This window comes from Ruditapes philippinarum, unplaced genomic scaffold, assembly GCF_026571515.1.
Source record: "Ruditapes philippinarum isolate M1 unplaced genomic scaffold, ASM2657151v2 ctg17958_1_1_1_1, whole genome shotgun sequence".
Lineage (NCBI taxonomy): Eukaryota > Metazoa > Mollusca > Bivalvia > Venerida > Veneridae > Ruditapes > Ruditapes philippinarum.
Window position 1 is genome coordinate 1 of NW_026864619.1, and position 17,557 is coordinate 17,557.

General features: G+C 31.1%; 1 protein-coding gene across 2 annotated transcripts; it reads left to right on the forward strand.

The window, feature by feature from the left end:
- Positions 1-3,065: 3,065 nt before the first annotated feature.
- Positions 3,066-17,551, forward strand: LOC132726282 (golgin subfamily A member 5-like). 2 transcript variants are annotated; one of them, XM_060711587.1, is made up of 13 exons: positions 3,066-3,457; positions 4,225-4,444; positions 5,294-5,417; positions 7,987-8,087; positions 8,973-9,075; positions 10,482-10,649; positions 12,323-12,451; positions 12,880-12,978; positions 13,545-13,694; positions 14,108-14,192; positions 14,692-14,788; positions 15,604-15,667; positions 16,181-17,551. In XM_060711587.1, the coding sequence occupies exons 1-13, from the start codon at positions 3,256-3,258 to the stop codon at positions 16,283-16,285; spliced, it is 1,647 nt and encodes a 548-aa protein (XP_060567570.1). In that variant the 5' UTR covers positions 3,066-3,255; the 3' UTR covers positions 16,286-17,551. The 2 variants fall into 2 exon arrangements, with proteins under 2 accessions (XP_060567570.1, XP_060567571.1); XM_060711588.1 differs by having other exon boundaries at positions 3,081-3,457; positions 14,108-14,183.
- Positions 17,552-17,557: the final 6 nt, after the last annotated feature.

Below are 17,557 nucleotides of genomic sequence, written 5' to 3' on the forward strand. Positions count from 1 at the left end.
AATGTTTTTTATCAAATGACTTAAAATTGAGCAATCACCATACTTTCTAGCATAAGAATCTTAAAATAAAATTACTTAAATTGCAAGCAAGTTGCAATTTTATACATGAGATAAACTTATCGTGACCAAATTTGTTTTTCATGTTAGCAAGTTCTGTATATATGCTTTAATTAGAAAAGAACACTGATTATGTATGAAGTAACTGAAATATTGAAAGCTTTATAATAGAATGTTTGTCATGCAACATTAAATTGTGTAAGATTCAAACTATTAGATAAGGCGATGTACTTATTAATGCTGTTATAATTACATGTATTATTATTGTGAGTAAAAAGGTTCTGGGGATATTTCTATCATGTTTTAACCAGGGGCATAGATAATATACATTGTTTACTTTTTTATCAATATTGGAATTGGTTTTAAAGTTGTGTTTTCTTAAATATGGATATTATTGAATCATCCTTGACATCAGTATTCTCATTTTTTTTAGCTCACATTAGCAAAAGCTCAGCTATTACAAACAGTCAAAGATTCCTGGTCTGTCCGTCATCCATATTTCAATAATGTCATATTAAACTACTCAGTTTGAAAACATCAAAAATTCTCATTTACTGTGTGCAAGAACGCTTTAAATTAATTTGGTCTTTTGCATGATAAGGTCACAGTAGGTAAAAAAAGATTAGATATTACAACCATCCTTTTCTCTTATTGTCCCATTTTGCTTGTTTTGCATTATTAAAGCCATTTCCTCATGCTCCCATTCCATTTGTAATGTTTCTTTGCAAAAAAGTAAATAACAGAATTTTAAAATTTATTTTTGACTGTTACAGGCTAATTAAAAATATAATACGCAAACTATTAAAAGTACTTTTTAGCTCGACTTTTCTATGAAAAGGGGAGCTATCCTACTCGCCCCGGCGTCGGCGTCGGCGTTGGCGTCACACCTTGGTTAAGTTTTTCGTACCACCCCACTTTATTTCAGAAGTATTACAAGTATGGCTTTGAAACTTACCATACTTGTTCACCATCATAACCTCCATCTACAGACAAGAGTGTACATAACTCTGTCAAGGTTTTTTGACAGAATTATGGCCCTTTTTTGACTTAGAAAGTGTATTGAGCTTGGTTAAGTTTTTTGTACCACCTCACTTTATTTCAAACCATTGGAGGTATTGCTTTGAAACTGACCATACTTGTTTACCATCACGACCTTCATCAACAGACAAGAGGACATAACTCTGTCAAGGTTTTTGACAGAATTATGCCCCTTTTTGACTTAGAAAATACATTGAATATGGGTAAAATCCACTTATTGCCTTAACCCTTTGAGATATTGCTTTGAAACTTTTAATGCTATTTCACATCATTACCCCCATCTGTACGCAAGAGAAGGTAACTCTGTCAAGGATTTGTTTTAAAAATTAAGGCCTTTTATCGACTTAGAATCTTGGTTAAGTTTTTAGTACCAGTCCACTTTTTGACTGAACTGTTTGAGATATTAATTTGAAAGTTGGAATACTTGTTTACAATCATGATTCCCAAACATGTCCAGGAGAAGGTAATTCTGTCAAAGATTTTATTTGAATTATGGCCCTTAACTGTCAATGTTTTGACTTAAACATTTCAAACTTTGCTGCAGTGTTCAAGGGTATCACACAATTCAGTAAAATAATTCTTCACTAAATATCTTAATGCTCATGGCCATTGTTCACTTTAAAAATACAGAGATTCTTGTATTGCCTTTTACTGCAAAAACTTTTTTTATTGGCAAGCAATAAAAAAGTCGAGCGCGCTGTCTTACGGACAGCTCTTGTTTGTATTTTTTTAATCTCAGAAATTTTTAAAATTAAAGTATTTTACAAAAATACCTATATTTTCTTCTTAAATTTCATGAAATTAACATGTTCCAAGTTTCATCATGTGAAAAACTGAAATGCTTTAGCTAGGTAATCTGTCTGTCATTACATTTGAAGCTTATGTAGCAATATAGTATTCTAGGTATTGTTACTGTATATATATATATTCATTATAACATAATTCTCTCATCATGTTAAGGATCTAGTCATGAATGTACTGCATGCATTCATATTTTGGATGTATATTTTATTGTACCACTTAGATAATGTAATAAAGTTGTTCTCATTTAGTTTATTCTTACTTCTTTCCCTCTTTCAATGTAATATTCAACAACCAGTGTTAATGTCTCTATCAGATTAATAATCTGTAATTCAGTGGCCCATATTCCTTTATTCTTTACAATTGCAACGTTTTTAGTAAGACACATATGCATTTATAATGCGCAGCGAATACATCAGTGCTTTCAGCGCTTTGATTAATATAAGCCGCTCATAATTATTTCCAAAATTAAAGGGAGCTTATCAGGACATAAGATCAATAAAATGAAGCGTGCGTGATTTAGTGCCCTTATAACCTATTTTTAGAACAATCTAAAAGGGATAACCAATTATCGGGATAGACAAAGGGAAGCAACCTGTAGATCTTAAATATGTAACTTAATTCAGTTATAAAAATGATAACTGCTTTAAGTTACACCCCTGACTGTATAACTATTGTAGGTAACAGTGTTATAAATTAAAGGCCGATAAATCTAGCATGTATTTGTATGACATAATTAATACATTTTGTGAAATTTAGTTATTCCTGAAAAATGGTTTGATCAGTTTGCACAACTGCTTATTAATAAGTTTTTCATTTGAAACTTCGCATAAATTGTTTTCAGACTTTTTTCGGAGTCATAATTGTAACTGATAAGTTGTAGGTCTCTATATCCAACATTTGGATTAAATCATACTCATTCATATTTGTGACCATTGGTTAAGGTTTTGTAGCATGATCTACCTTCACAAACACTGAAGGTGTTCGCCTAAAACCTCATCTTTTAGATTGGACTGTACTGAAAAAAAATATTCAAAATTATTGCCAAGAACATGACGTATTTCTGTTTTTTTGTTAAAATGGAAAACTCTACTTGTTGTTACGTGTCAAGATATAATACATGTACATAGATTTATAGGCTGAAAAAAGAATCTTTTGTGAAATTATTATTTGTTGCATATACTTTAAATTAGTATATATCTATATTGGTATGGTTGAATATGTCTAATTAAAATTGAATCATTTTAATTGATTTGTCTAAAACTAACATTGACACTTTATAATATAATATGATATAATATAGTGTGATATAATAATAATATAGGTACAGGTAATGATAGCAGAGGAAGTCCCACTGATATGGACATGGCTGCTTTAGAAGACGCCATGCAAGACCAGTCACCTAGCAACAGTGTCCATAGTAACCAGGATATAGAATCCAGGGATAATCCTATGACATCATCATCATTAGATCTGGAGAATAGACTTCTCAAGAATGAGATATCATCATTAAATCAAGAAATGACATCTCTTGTACAGAGAGCAAAGGACTCAGAATCAGGTTACATAATTCTTTCATTTTTGGAAAGAGAAAAATAACTTTTCTTTTGTGTTTTAAGTCACACTGGCAAATGTTGCTGTCAAATAGTTGCTTACAACCCTATGTGCTCCTTTAAGCATTTAAATATGTTTCAGACAGTTATGGGCACCTCTAAATTATTTCAGTTTTGAACCATGTTGTTTAAGTGAAATGAGCAACTTTCAAAACAAGTGTGGTAAAAAATGAAACACTCTTCTAGTTTTTAATGAAGATTAATTAAATTAGGAAAGATTATTGTACATTGTACATTAATAAAGTGATTTTGATGGTTGCCCAGCATCAGAATTAATACTTAATACTAGTTGAGTTTAAAGAAAATTAGCATTTCTGATATCATTCTAAGAGACATTTTAAATGTAAGATCTGTTTGAAAAATACTGTACTACAGTAGTTGTGTTTATGTGGAGGGAAATTATAGAGCAACATAAGGAATTAATTGTTTATGTGACATGCCTTTCATTTTATGTATATTTTTCTGCCAATATTTCTTTGAGAACATATTTACCACAGCTGACTTTCAACAAGAATTAATCAATGAATGATTTAACTAGTGCAAGCTGTTTACCTGTCTTTTACCTGACACATCTATGGAAAAATTAATGTTGTTTACATTAGAAAGAATAAAGAAACAGATAACCTAGTGTTGTGAAAAGTCTTTGTTAGATCAGCAAAAGTCATTTCATATGAACAAAAATGAGAAAATGATCTTCTTCTACCATTATTTTCAGATTTGGCCAAGTTACGTGAGAAATTAAAGGATCAGTCTAGAAATGTATCAAAGTCTGACCAGTCAGTGAGGGAGTTACAGAATAGGGAACAGGATTTGTTGGAGGCCATAGGGGCCAAGGATTCTCAACTAGGGGTGTTGAGAATCAGGCTAGAAGAGGCTGATAGGGAGCTACAGAACAGACAGAAACACCTTGAGAGTTTAAAATCGGACAAAGAAAGGTATTGAAGATTTGTGTTCTTTGGGGTGTTATAAGTGATATTTAGAGGATATTTTTTCATATATATGTCATTTTATTGCTTTGTTGTCAAGTTTAGAAAGTTTTTTTCAGTGTTCTTTATTGAAGCAGAGATTACTGCTTTGTTAAACAAATGTTGACTAAAACCTGGGCAGACCATGTGGACAGTTTATTTAACAGTAGTTTGATATTGCATCTGCATTTTGTAGTTTTCTGATACGTTTTCATATTGGTTACATTTTTACAAGGAAATTCTTTAATAAAATGTAACCTCCTGGGGGTTAGACAGACAGAAAAGTTTTATAAAAAATAAAACAAAACATAAATGTTTAATAAATTTGTTTATCTTGAAGCGTACCTGGCAGATGTATGTGAATGCTGTTTGTTGATAAAAAATTTTCCAGGCTTTGAATCAATACATGGGGACACAAAATAGAAATTTTATAGTGTATTAGTAGGCCTATCTATTCAATTATTGTATTAAACACAATATCATGTAGATATTATCAAATGCATGTATTGACTTCTTATCACTTATATATGGTATATTAATTTAAAATGTTCTACTCAGGTGCCCATTCATGCCTGAAATAATACATGGAGGGGTCCTGTGGTCTTCCTCCACCAGTAAAGCTGGAAAGTCACGGTATGACCTATACCGTGTTGGCGCAACATTAAACCCAACTAAAAAGAAAGTTGATTATAATTTGAAAAGTAACCATTTTTACCAGGATTACCTTGAATTATTTTTAAAGAAAAAGTGTTTTGCTCTGCATCAGCCAGCAGCTTTTAACTGAAATATTTTAATATTTTCTTGTTGATATATGTACAGAATATTGAGGGATCATACAGATTCCAGTGGTATACATGGTCAAGCTTTAGATTCATTAAGACAGAAACTATCAGAGGTAGAGGCTACATTAGAGAGAGAACAAGAAGCTAACAAAATATCGAGGGTAATAATTTTGAATTTAATTTTTTTTTCCGACAGTATCTACTACACACTGTTACTCCTCAATTAGGAGCCATTGATAATGATGTAATTATGCAGTTCAACACCTGAATGAAATGAGTGCTGATAAGTTTGACCAAATAAGTCACTTCTAACAAGTATTTGGATTCTTATGTTTATATTTTTTAGCCATGAAAGAGTAAGCACATTTAATGCTTTTTGTGTCGCCTCTACGGAGTAGTGGCGACATATAGGGATCACTTCTCCGTCGTCTGTCTGTCCGTCCGTCCGTCCATCACAAAACTTGTTACTACTACTCCTCATAAACTACTGGTGCAATTTCATCCAAACTTTACAGGAATGATCAGTACCAAGTCAAGTTGTGCATATTGTCAGCATTTTCCAGTTCAGTGATTTTTGTCAGAGTTATGGCCCTTTAATAGTTTTTATTTTTATATGCCCGAAAGGGCATATTATGTTATACCCCCTGGCGTCCGTCTGTCTGTCCGTTCGTCCGTCCGTTAGCAATTTGGTTTCCGGAGCATAACTTAAGTTCCATTTGGCCCACAATGTTCAAACTTCATAGGATGATTGCCCATATTGGGTAGAAGACCCCTATTGATTTTGGGGTCAAAAGGTCAAAGGTCAAGGTCACTATGACCTTAAAACTGAAAACAGTTTCCGAAGCATAACTTAACTTCCAATTGACCCACAATGTTCAAACTTCATAGGATGATTGTCAATATTAGGTAGAAGACCCCTATTGATTTTGGAGTCACAAGGTCAAAGGTCAAGGTCACTATGACCTTAAAACTGAAAACAGTTTCCGGAGCATAACTTAAGTTCCATTCGACCCACAATGTTCAAACTTCATAGGATGATTGTCCATATTAGGTAGAAGACCCCTATTGATTTTGGGGTCAAAAGGTCAAAGGTCAAGGTCACTATGACCTTAAAACTGAAAACAGTTTCCGGAGCATAACTTAAGTTCCAATTGACCCACAATGTTCAAACTTCATAGGATGATTGTCCATATTGGGTAGAAGACCCCTATTGATTTTGGGGTCACAAGGTCAACGGTCAAGGTCACTATTACCTTGATACTGGAAACACTTTCCGGAGCATAACTTAAGTTCCAATTGACCCACAATGTTCAAACTTCATAGGATGATTGTCCATATTGGGTAGAAGACCCCTATTGATTTTGGGGTCACAAGGTCAAAGGTCAAGGTCACTATTACCTTGATACTGGAAACAGTTTCCGGAGCATAACTTAAGTTCCATTTGGCCCACAGTGTTCAAACTTCATAGGATGATTATCCATATTGGGTAGAAGACCCCTATTGATTTTGGGGTCACAAGGTCAAAGTCACTTTTACCTTAATACTGAAAACAGTTTCTAGAGCTTAATTAAAGTTCCAATCAATTGGCCCACAATATTCAAACTTCTTAGGATGATTGTGCATATAAGGTAGAAGACCCCTATTGATTTTGGGGTCACAAGGTCAAAGGTTAAGGTCATTATTAATAACTTAAGTATAAATCAACCTACAGCTTTAAAATTTTATAGGATGAACAGCGAATTCCATGTCTTACAAATGCTTCATCCTTACTAAAAAAAAAAAAAAAACACTTTCGGGCATATAATGCTCCGCCTAGCGGTGCTCTTGTTAAAGTTTGTCCGGACTACTTCTCTTATACCACTAATGCAATTTCAATGAAACTTAAGAGGATTGATCTGTAGCTCAAGTCCTTGCGCATATTGCACGGGTTTTCCGGTTGAATGATTTTTGGCCGAGTTATAGCCCTTTGATAAAAAGGTGTTTTTTTCTGTGTGTTGCCAGATACACAAAAACTTGTCTGGACTACTCCTCATAAACTACTGGTGCAATTTCATCCCAACTTTACAGGAATGATCAGTACCAAGTCTAGTTGTGCATATTGTCAGCATTTTCCGGTTCAATGATTTTTGTCAGAGTTATGGCCCTTTAATAATTTTTATTTTTAAAGTTTGTCCGGACTACTTTTCTTATACCACTAATGCAATTTCAATGAAACTTTACAGGATTGATCTGTAGCTCAATTCCTTGCGCATATTGCACGGGTTTTCCGGTTGAATGATTTTTGGCTGAGTTATGGCCCTTTGATAAAAAGGTGTTTTTTTCTGTGTGTTGCCAGATACACAAAAGCTTGTCCAGACTACTCCTCATAAACTACTGGTGCAGTTTTATCCAAACTTTACAGGAATGATCAGTACCAAGTTTAACTGTGCACTGTCCGTCTGTCTGTCCGTCTGTCACAAAACTTGTCCCAACATGAAATTGGCCATCATGAGGCGACACATGTGATCACTGATTGCTCTTGTATTTAAGATTGTTGTGTTACCAATTTTCATAAATAATAGTGCCTGATCATAATAACCAATGAATGAAGTGTGAAATGCTTTTTTTCAACTAAAACTAAACAAATCCATCGATATGTTATTAACACAAAAGGACTTATTTTATAAAAGTGCTTTAAAGATTTTGGTACTATTGTTAAATGACTGATAAAGATATTTATGTGTATTCCAGCAAGAGGCGGCAGACAGACAGACAAGAATGGAGGAGGAGCAGAGAAGTTTTACAGAAGCTCTTGCCGCAGCTGAGAAAAAATATAGTGATGAAAAAGGCTGGTGTTAAAATTACTTAATTATTTCATATTTTCAGTATATTTAAATTTCAAAAATAATATTCAATATTTATAGCTACCGTCTCTGAAATTAATAAGATTCAAGCACGTGTTTAGTTTATGATACACATTACACAGCACATAATATTATACAACAAACATGAATATTAAAAAAAAAATAATCAAAAATTGATTTTATAACAACACTGATTTTCATATTTGAATAAATTCACAGTATATAAACAAGTCTACTTCCTGTTATTGAAAGTAAGTTACAAGTTAAAATATATAGGCTACCAAGTAAGGTACAGTAATAGGAAGTAACATGTGCTTTTACTGGCAAGACAGGGTACACATTGAATTGTATAGGCTCAAAAGACAGGGTAAAGTGATTTTTGTTTATATACAGTGAAATTCATAGCAGATGTATGCTGTGCTTTTCATGATTGACAGTGATTCCTTTTATAATGATATAACTTAATTTAACTGACCATTGTCCACTCAGCTACATTACCATTATTTGATAAAAAATTCTAATGGGACTTAGTCAGAATGCTGCTATTGGAGTTTTCATTAGTGGATATTGTTATCTTGGCTTAGATATCTTATGACTTATCTTTCCATTTCTAAAAATCCGTCTTGATGGCACTTGGTTCTTTATGCCAGGGTGGCCTCAAGAATTTAACTGTAATGGCATGCACTTATTTATTTCTTTGCTGTAAAATAGGCTCAGAATCATGAGTCACTAAAATACATTGAAATTGTAACAGACAAAGATATGTTAAATAGTGATAGCTGTGATAAAAAGATGATTTATTACGAAAATTAATATCAATATATATAAAGATCTGAATGCTTGTTTATGTGATACAAATATATTTACAGCCAGGGTAACAGAATTAAACAACCAACTGAAATCTATGAGAAATAGCTTAGAGTCAGCCAAACAGGAACTCTCGGAGTATAAAGAAAAAGCAACAAGGATATTACAGGTGATAAAATGATGTTTGAAATATTGTTTACTACATAGTTTACATGTTTATGATCAAAATATGTAATGGTTAAAGCTGCAGATTTATGTTTTCAAGAGAAGAATCATGATTTTGTTCTGTCTAAATGATTTATTATTAGAAAGTAAGATTTAAGATTTTGACCTTTAACCTCATGAATTTGTATAATGAACTTGCCCTGCTATGAATTTGGAACACTCCATTACTTGTTTAGGTATAACAGTATCACAGTACTATAATTCTCCAGCCAGCAAAAAAATTAATATAGTCGACTCCGCTTACAATGAACTCAATGGGACATTTAAATATCGTTTGTTATTTCCGAAGTTCACTAAAAGCGAAGTAGTAACAACTTGCTGACTTGTTTAGGTGGGTAAATTTGCTGTGAAAAAAGTACCTGTCACTGGTTACCAGTATAATCATTATTTTACAGCAGCGGTAATTTAATGTTGATCATTTTATTGAACAAAATATTATGTACATGATACATGTATTTAGACATGTAGTACTTGTTTATAAAGTGCTTACCATTTGTATTCTTTTACTATTTGTTTGTTTATGTTTGGTTAATATTGCAAACAAAAAATCAGTTTATTTGGTAATTATTTAGTATTTACAGCAATTTATCAACTGAGGGTGCGAAATACAAATTTTCCGTAACAAGTAGGAAATTATGTTGTGAGAACATTTTATCAAAATCTTTATTCTTACCTGTGCAATCACTTGATTGAATAATTATCGAATTGCAGTATTCATGAACTGATCTGATTCGAGCGCATCCCGATATTTCCATTTTAACAGTTTGTTTTAACAGAGGAAATTTACATGTTTTTCACAATTTGGGACTTAAAAAAATGGTCCACTATAGCCAAAAATTCGTTTTAAGCAAGTATGTATTAAGCAATGTGATTTAATATAAAATAAAGAAGGAATCAGCGAGGGATGTCAGATCTAGTTGGCTATTAACGATAATTTCTTTGTAAGCAAGTTCTTTATAAGTGGAGTCGACTGTAGTATTAAATTATTGGTGATTTAGTCTTTTTTACCTCTGACATTCTGATTCATATGTAACAAAATGAATTAATTTGATTTTGAAAATATCATCGTAAAAAGTATATTTTGTACTAAATTGCAATAGTAATGTCTGTAGCTTAGTTTCTTTAAGATACTTCAACAATAGTTGTCATGTTCATGTATATAAGAAAATAGTAAAACATGTTTAAAAAAAGAGATATTTTTATATATTGAAATTTCAAAGTCATCTAAAATGTGTATACACTAAAACAGTTTTTTCTTAGTTGTTTTGAAAAGAAAGTAAAGTGATTGTACAATTTTAATTAATGTGTTTGCTTCCTACCTTTGCCTGAGATTGATAATTGTAATTTTAGTCTAAGGAACGATTGATTGCCAGTTTACGTGAGGGATCAGGAGCATCGGGCGAGGCAGCTGGTGTGTCAAGTCTAGAGTATGACACAGTCAAACAGGAGAGAGACATGTTTAAAGAGGAAATACAACAAGCTAGAATGACTGTAGAGAATCTCAAAGTGGAACTAGCTGTAAATATCTTATGTCTATTTTTATTGTACTCTCAAATACCTTATTAGGTATCCTATAATATTTACCAGCATCCCATGTTATAAATGTGATTGGTTTGACAGTTGTTTTTAGCTCGACTATACGAAGTATATGGAGAGCTGTCCTACTCGCCCCGGCGTCCGCGTCCAGATTTCAGATTAAAGTTTTGGTGCAGTAAAATATTTTTCACTATAACTTTGTCATTTCTTAAGGTATCAACTTCAAACTTCAAATATATGTTCCTTATCATCAACCACATCTTATGTGACAAGGTTCATAACTCTAGCACCAATATTTTCAGATTTATCTCCCCTTGAACTTAGAATTTTCCTTAAAAAATACTATTTTTTACTGTTACTTCTTTATTTCTTAAGGGATCAACTTCATACTTCAAATATATGTACCTTATCATCAACCACATCTTATGTGACAAGGTTCATAACTCTAGCACCAATATTTTTAGATTTATCTCCCCTTGAACTTAGAATTTTCCTTAAAAAATACTATTTTTTACTGTTACTTCTTTATTTCTTAAGGGATCAACTTCATACTTCAAATATATGTACCTTATCATCAACCACATCTTATGTGACAAGGTTCATAACTCTAGCACCAATATTTTTAGATTTATCTCCCCTTGAACTTAGAATTTTCCTTAAAAAATACTATTTTTTTTGTTACTTCTTTATTTCATAAGGGATAAACCTCATACTTCAAATATATGTACCTTATCATCATCCCCATCTTATGTGACAAGGTTCATAACTTTAGCACCAATATTTTCAGATTTATCTCCCCTTGAACTTAGAATTTTCTTTAAAAAATATTATTTTTTACTGTAACTTATTTATTTCTAAAGGGATCAACTTCATACTTCAAATAAATGTACCTTATCATCATCCACATCTTATGTGACAAGATTCATAACTCTAGCACCAATACTGCAAGAATTATCTCCCCATCAACTTTGATTTTTACTAGAAAAATGTTATTTTTTACTATAACTTTTTTAGTTATAAAGGTATCTACCTCAAACTTCAAATATTTATTCCTTATAATCAATTATATTTTATGTGACAATGTTCATAACTCTTGAAGTAATTTTTACAGATTTATCTCTCTTTGAACTTAGGATTTTCTTTAAGAAATATTATAACTTTGTTACTTTTTAAGGTATCTACTTCAAACTTCAAATATATACTTCTTATCATTACATACATGTTGTGTGACAAGGTTCATAACTCTAGCGTGACTATTTCTAGAATTATTTCCCTTGATCTTGGAATTTATTTTAACAAATGTTATTTTTTTACTATAACTTAATACATAATTATACATAATTGATTTTTCTTTCGTAGTTTTGTCCTCCTTACTGCGTCCAGTATTTTATTAGTCGAGCTTGGATGTCTCCTGTGACAGCTCTTGTTATGTTAGATTATAAAAATGAATCAGAAAAAGGCATTCCTTTAGAAGTTATTTTTCAATTCATTGTTACAAAAATATAGTTTGACAGAAAAAAAAAAAAATATTGTAATGAAGTGGAACTCAAAATATGTTTTTAGCATTTTTATGACATATGAGGTTTTAACTCAGCTTATTTGAACTGTTTGAGTGTTCAGAAATGGTTGTTTAATTTTTGTTTTAACTGATTCAGGATGTTGAGTCTCAGATGCAGCAGGAGAATGACACAGCCCAAGATACAATACGATCACTGGAGGATAATATAGGTGAGGAAAAACAGAGGAGAGAAGACTCTGAGCAGGAGTTACTTAAACAAAAGCGGGTATGTTACAGCTTATATGGTGATTTTTTTTGTTACATGAGCCAAATCATTCTATATGATTAACTTATGCAAGAAAATTCAAACTGTATATTTGAATAATTAAGCATAATGGATGCAGTATATTTCATAGAAATATTTGAAGTGATTACAAAAAACAATCAGGGTGTCCACTCTCCTATATTTTCCTATACATTCCTATATTTTGACCATTGACTGTATTTGATTATAATTTCCTATATTTGCCTATATTTTGGCCAAATTCCACCAGTCTAAATTTAAAGCCAGTTTTGGTGTATTCTAGAATTTTTTTTTATTGAAAAAGAAGTCATTTTTCAAAAGATTGATTATAAAATTGCATGAATTTGATTTCATTTATTTAATCAATAGATAGTGTTATTTATAGATATTGTTATTTTTGATGACTACAGGAGCTGCAATATGCCATTGAGGAACTACATAAACAAAAGACATCATTCCAGAGTCGAATGAAAGACAGGGAATCTGAAATTGAGCGGCTGAGAAATCAGGTATTATTAATAATAGTATTTATACATCAAAATAGTCAAACCAGATTGTAAAGGCCACCAAATAGGCCACCACAGATATTAGAAATGTAATCTTTTGAAAGCTAATCTCTTGATACCGGTCATAATTATGATACTGTACATAATGAACATCATGTACATGGATATATAGTGATTTGAGTGTCTTTTGAGACAACTTTTGCTGATTTAAATATCTTTTTGTAAGGTTTTATTAAAAAAAAAAAAAACAGATAACCTTCATTGAATATTTGACAAAAACAACTTGTCAGTATTGTAATTTCAAAATACAGGTTCAGAATACTACATGCAAAATTTATATGGTAGAAATCAAATTGAGACTAGCCATATAACAGTATACTAGTTCAAATTGAATAAGGTAAAACATAACCTCTACTTATAAAAATATTGCTTGTATTAGTACTGTGGACATTGCCACAATCCTGACTCTTGTTTTCAATGGTTGCCTCACGGATATAACAATATAAATTTGGAGGTCCTCTGAATTTCATTATTTTAATCAATATAATACACATACAAATTTTCAACAGTTGGCTACAAAGTCCATGAGTTCAACATCAGAATCTGAGCTGGAATCTCGAGTGAGAGAATTAACAGAAAGTCTAATACAGAAACAAACCATGGTGGAGGCATTAAGCACAGAGAAAAACTCACTAGGGTTACAGCTAGAGAGGCTTGGGGTATGTTTGCTGCCAAGCTACTGATTGCTTGATAAATACAATTGAATATCAAAATCCAGCACATTAGAAATGAACACTTTTATTTGGAATAACTATCTAAAATACCAAACAATAAGTAAATAAAATATTTTTAATGTGTCAGGGCAATTTCCTTAATTTTATGATTGGTTGCATAGTTTTATTTCTATATAACTGAATATTGTTTAGTCTGGGCTTTAGTTTTGTTTTTGAAATAGTTCTTGATAAAAAGAAACTTTATCTGAAATTAAAAAAAAATGTTTAAGACATACAGATTTAGGTAGAACATTTTTTTAGAGATAGTGTAAACTAATATTCTGATGTATTTAATGAAATGTATGTGATTTATGCAGAAACAACATAACAATTTCAATGTTTATTGTTGTTAATTTCAGCAACAGTATAAGGATATTCAGGCTTCAGCTGTAAGGACCAACACCACTGTGATACCTGTACATGATGATGATGAAGGTAGAAAATGCACGTATTTTAAAACAGTTTTTGAAAAACATATATTATTCATAATTTCTATGTTGTTGTTTTATATTTTAAATTTGAAAGACAAATCATTTTCAATTCCATTTAAACTTTTTTCTTTTATAGTGAGGATGTAATGTAAATCAGCATTACAAAAGTGAATTATTATGAATCATAATTTTACAGTTACTTGCATGGTTCATTGACATTCATACCCCAAAATTAACATCTATGTTTCCAAGTTCAAAATGTAAAAAAGTATATTTCCTAATACCATAGAATTGTTATTAATTCTTAGCCTCTGATTTTTTTTTTTTTTTTTTGAGATTTTTTTTTCATAACATCTTCATTAGTCATGTTTCAACGGAATGTATTTTGTGTTTGCCATTTTGTGTTCGGGTTTTATTTCATAGATTAAAAGTATATTTTCATTTTTAAAACTTTTAAAACAATTCTAGTACAAGTTTTTGTATATTATAGAGATTTTATGTTACGTTTTCAGTACGGCAAAGATTGCCACAGTTTATGAGAGAGGTACCCACTGATACAGAGGTGACAAGAAAAATGAAGAGAGCTGTCAATTCCATTGATAAATTCAGGTACACTCATTTCTCTTTTATCATAGAATTGTTTAAATGTAAATTTACCAGTAAATCGACCTATTAAAAAAAGAAAAAAAATGATGATGTGAAAGTCATTTATATAATGATTCAGTACCTTTTCTTTTAAGATTCATGTTAAAATTAGTACAGAAAAGGTAAATACATTTCTTGTAAAGTTAAATTTAGAAAGACTGGATAAATGTTATTTTATTTAAAGAAAGGATTCAATTAATTAATATTTAAGCGAATTATTTTAGTAATACTTGACTATGTTTTAGTATAAAGGTATAATGTTTCTTCTGTATAAGATAGTCAGAAATGTTAACTTTGAATTGCTTAATCCTCGCAGCTATGTCTCATTGTACCTGAAATAATGGGGCCTATTGTAACGTTTTAAGGCACAAAAACCCTGTCGATGATTAGCTAGCACACCACCAAGAGTGGTTTGTGTCCTTAAATATGGGAAATATATATAGGAAACATTCCCTTATGTTAATTCAACAACTTAAGTTTTTGCACATTATTATGCTAATTATTAGTATTATTACGTTCTACCAACATTGTTACAATATTAGTCTTCCTCCACCAGTAAACCTTAAAAATGTCATGTAATCTTTACAATATTGGTGTGACTAAGAATCTAATCATGGAGTTTTGTATGAGGATGTTTTAATCAAGTATTTCTAGGTAAAAATTGTAAAATTTCCTATTTTAAAATGATTCATGTCACTCTATCTTTTAAATTGCTTCATCTGGTTCATTACAAATACAATTTTATTTTTTGGATTGATAAATATTGTCTTATCTTTCAGTATACGTCTTGGTGTATTCTTCAGGAGATATCCCATTGCGAGAGTTTTTGTGATCGTTTATATGGTAATAGTCTTTTTTTTTCTTACATTTCTTTTTTAAAATCTAATTTGAAAATGTTTGTCAATTAATAAATGATCAAATCTTCTTTAGAGTATTTCAAATTATTAACATGTTAAAAAATAGCTTGGCACCTTAAATTAAATTTCACTTTAATTTCTAATAATAATCTTTTGTTACAACGTCAGAGGTTTTAAGTTTTTCATGTTTTTGTTGTGGGTTTTTTATGCTGTTTTTTTAATGTTTCCTAAATAATATCAATGGTCTTGTGTTGTTTTCATCAACCATGACAGCTTAAAATTCACCAAAGTCATCTGTACTTTTCACTGTCAATCTGCAAAATTTTACAGTATAAGATTTACAAATAATGGCATATTGGTGATTTCAGTTCTAAAAATGTGTAAAATGTATCATATTGGTTAATCTTTTCACAACTGAAAATGTCGTAATTTGAGTTAAGATTTTTAAGTATTTTAAAAAATCATGAGATTTCTAAGAAAACAAATATTATAATTGCAGGCCTTATTACACCTATGGGTGATGATTGTACTGCTAACATATCAACCAGAGATCCACGGAGCTGGAGCAGACGCCATAAAATTACCCGAAGCTCCTGACAAGTGATGGAAACGTTATACAAACACATTTACAAACAGACTTCTGTATACATATATAATATAAATGTTCCTTGCCATGACAGCACCAACATAGTGCGTTTGCGACCAGCATGGATCCAGACAAGCCTGCGCATCCGCGCAGTCTGATCAGGATCCATGCTGTTTGGTATAAGTTTCTCTTTAAGGTTTGTAAGCGAACAGCATGGATCCTGATCAGACTGCGTTGATGGGCACGCTGGTCTGGATCCATGCTGGTTGCATACACACTATGTTGGTTTTGTCATGTTGCGGTTCAAATATGTGGGACATTGCTTATTATTGCACATACCTGTAAATATTAAAGCAGTCCTGTAGTTGAAAGAGTGTGTATGAAAAAGTGATATCTAACAATGTGATGATATTGAAAATATCTTACTGTATATAAAACATAAATTAATTTATGCATATTACTGTTGTTATTTATAAAAAAGAGAAATTATGTTTAAGAAAATATAACCATAGCTTTTGGTTCAAGTAGAGTATATATAATACATACATCACATATGCATATACATTACAATAATATATAAAACGGTTGGTTATTTCACCATTATTTAGGAATGATATTTGGTGAAGGGGCAAACCATTGTGTCCTTGAGCAAGAAACATAACACTAATCACTTAGTGTTGCTTGGTTCAGGCTTATAGCTTCCTTCATAAACTAAAATAATTCTGTATGAATTAAAGCAGAATAACTATAGAAAAAATATGTGAAAGGAAAAGTAAAGTTTAGTATGACATATGGCTAAAAGTAAATACAGTACTACTGAGCATTTTAATGTCTTACACAAGTATGCCATTGTTTACAAGGTTCAGGTTTATTTGAAGCATGAGAATAAAGTGTATTTTTGTATATTTGAAGTAATGGTCAACCTTTTTCATTATGGATTAAGAGTTAATTTAAAATAATTTTGAAAAGTGGTTACTTGTCATGCAAAAAGAATTGGAATTTTAAGACATTTTTGTCAATTACTGACAGTGTTTTTTTGTTGATTTTTAATTAGAAATTCTGTTAAATTTAAGATTTCCATATAGCATAAGGTGTATTTTGATGATAGATTATGTTTAAACTTGCATTATTTTAAAGGTCTTTATAATCGTGTATGTATGTTATAATTAAAATTTGGACACAATGTTCATTTTTACTATGCATTACCTTTAAACACACTATATTATAAAGAATGAAAGATTATAGCAGTCTGTTTTTGTCTTAAAAAAAACTCATTTTGAGGTGCTAATT

What these genes read in the sequence shown, in the direction of transcription:
- LOC132726282 (XM_060711587.1), top strand. Translation starts at nt 3,256, where the DNA reads ATGGACATGGCTGCTTTAGAAGACGCCATGCAAGACCAGTCACCTAGC. An exon ending in AAGCAACAAGGATATTACAG is followed by an intron (nt 9,076 to 10,481) that starts GTGATAAAATGA and finishes TTGTAATTTTAG; the next exon opens with TCTAAGGAACGATTGATTGC. An exon ending in ATCTCAAAGTGGAACTAGCT is followed by an intron (nt 10,650 to 12,322) that starts GTAAATATCTTA and finishes TAACTGATTCAG; the next exon opens with GATGTTGAGTCTCAGATGCA.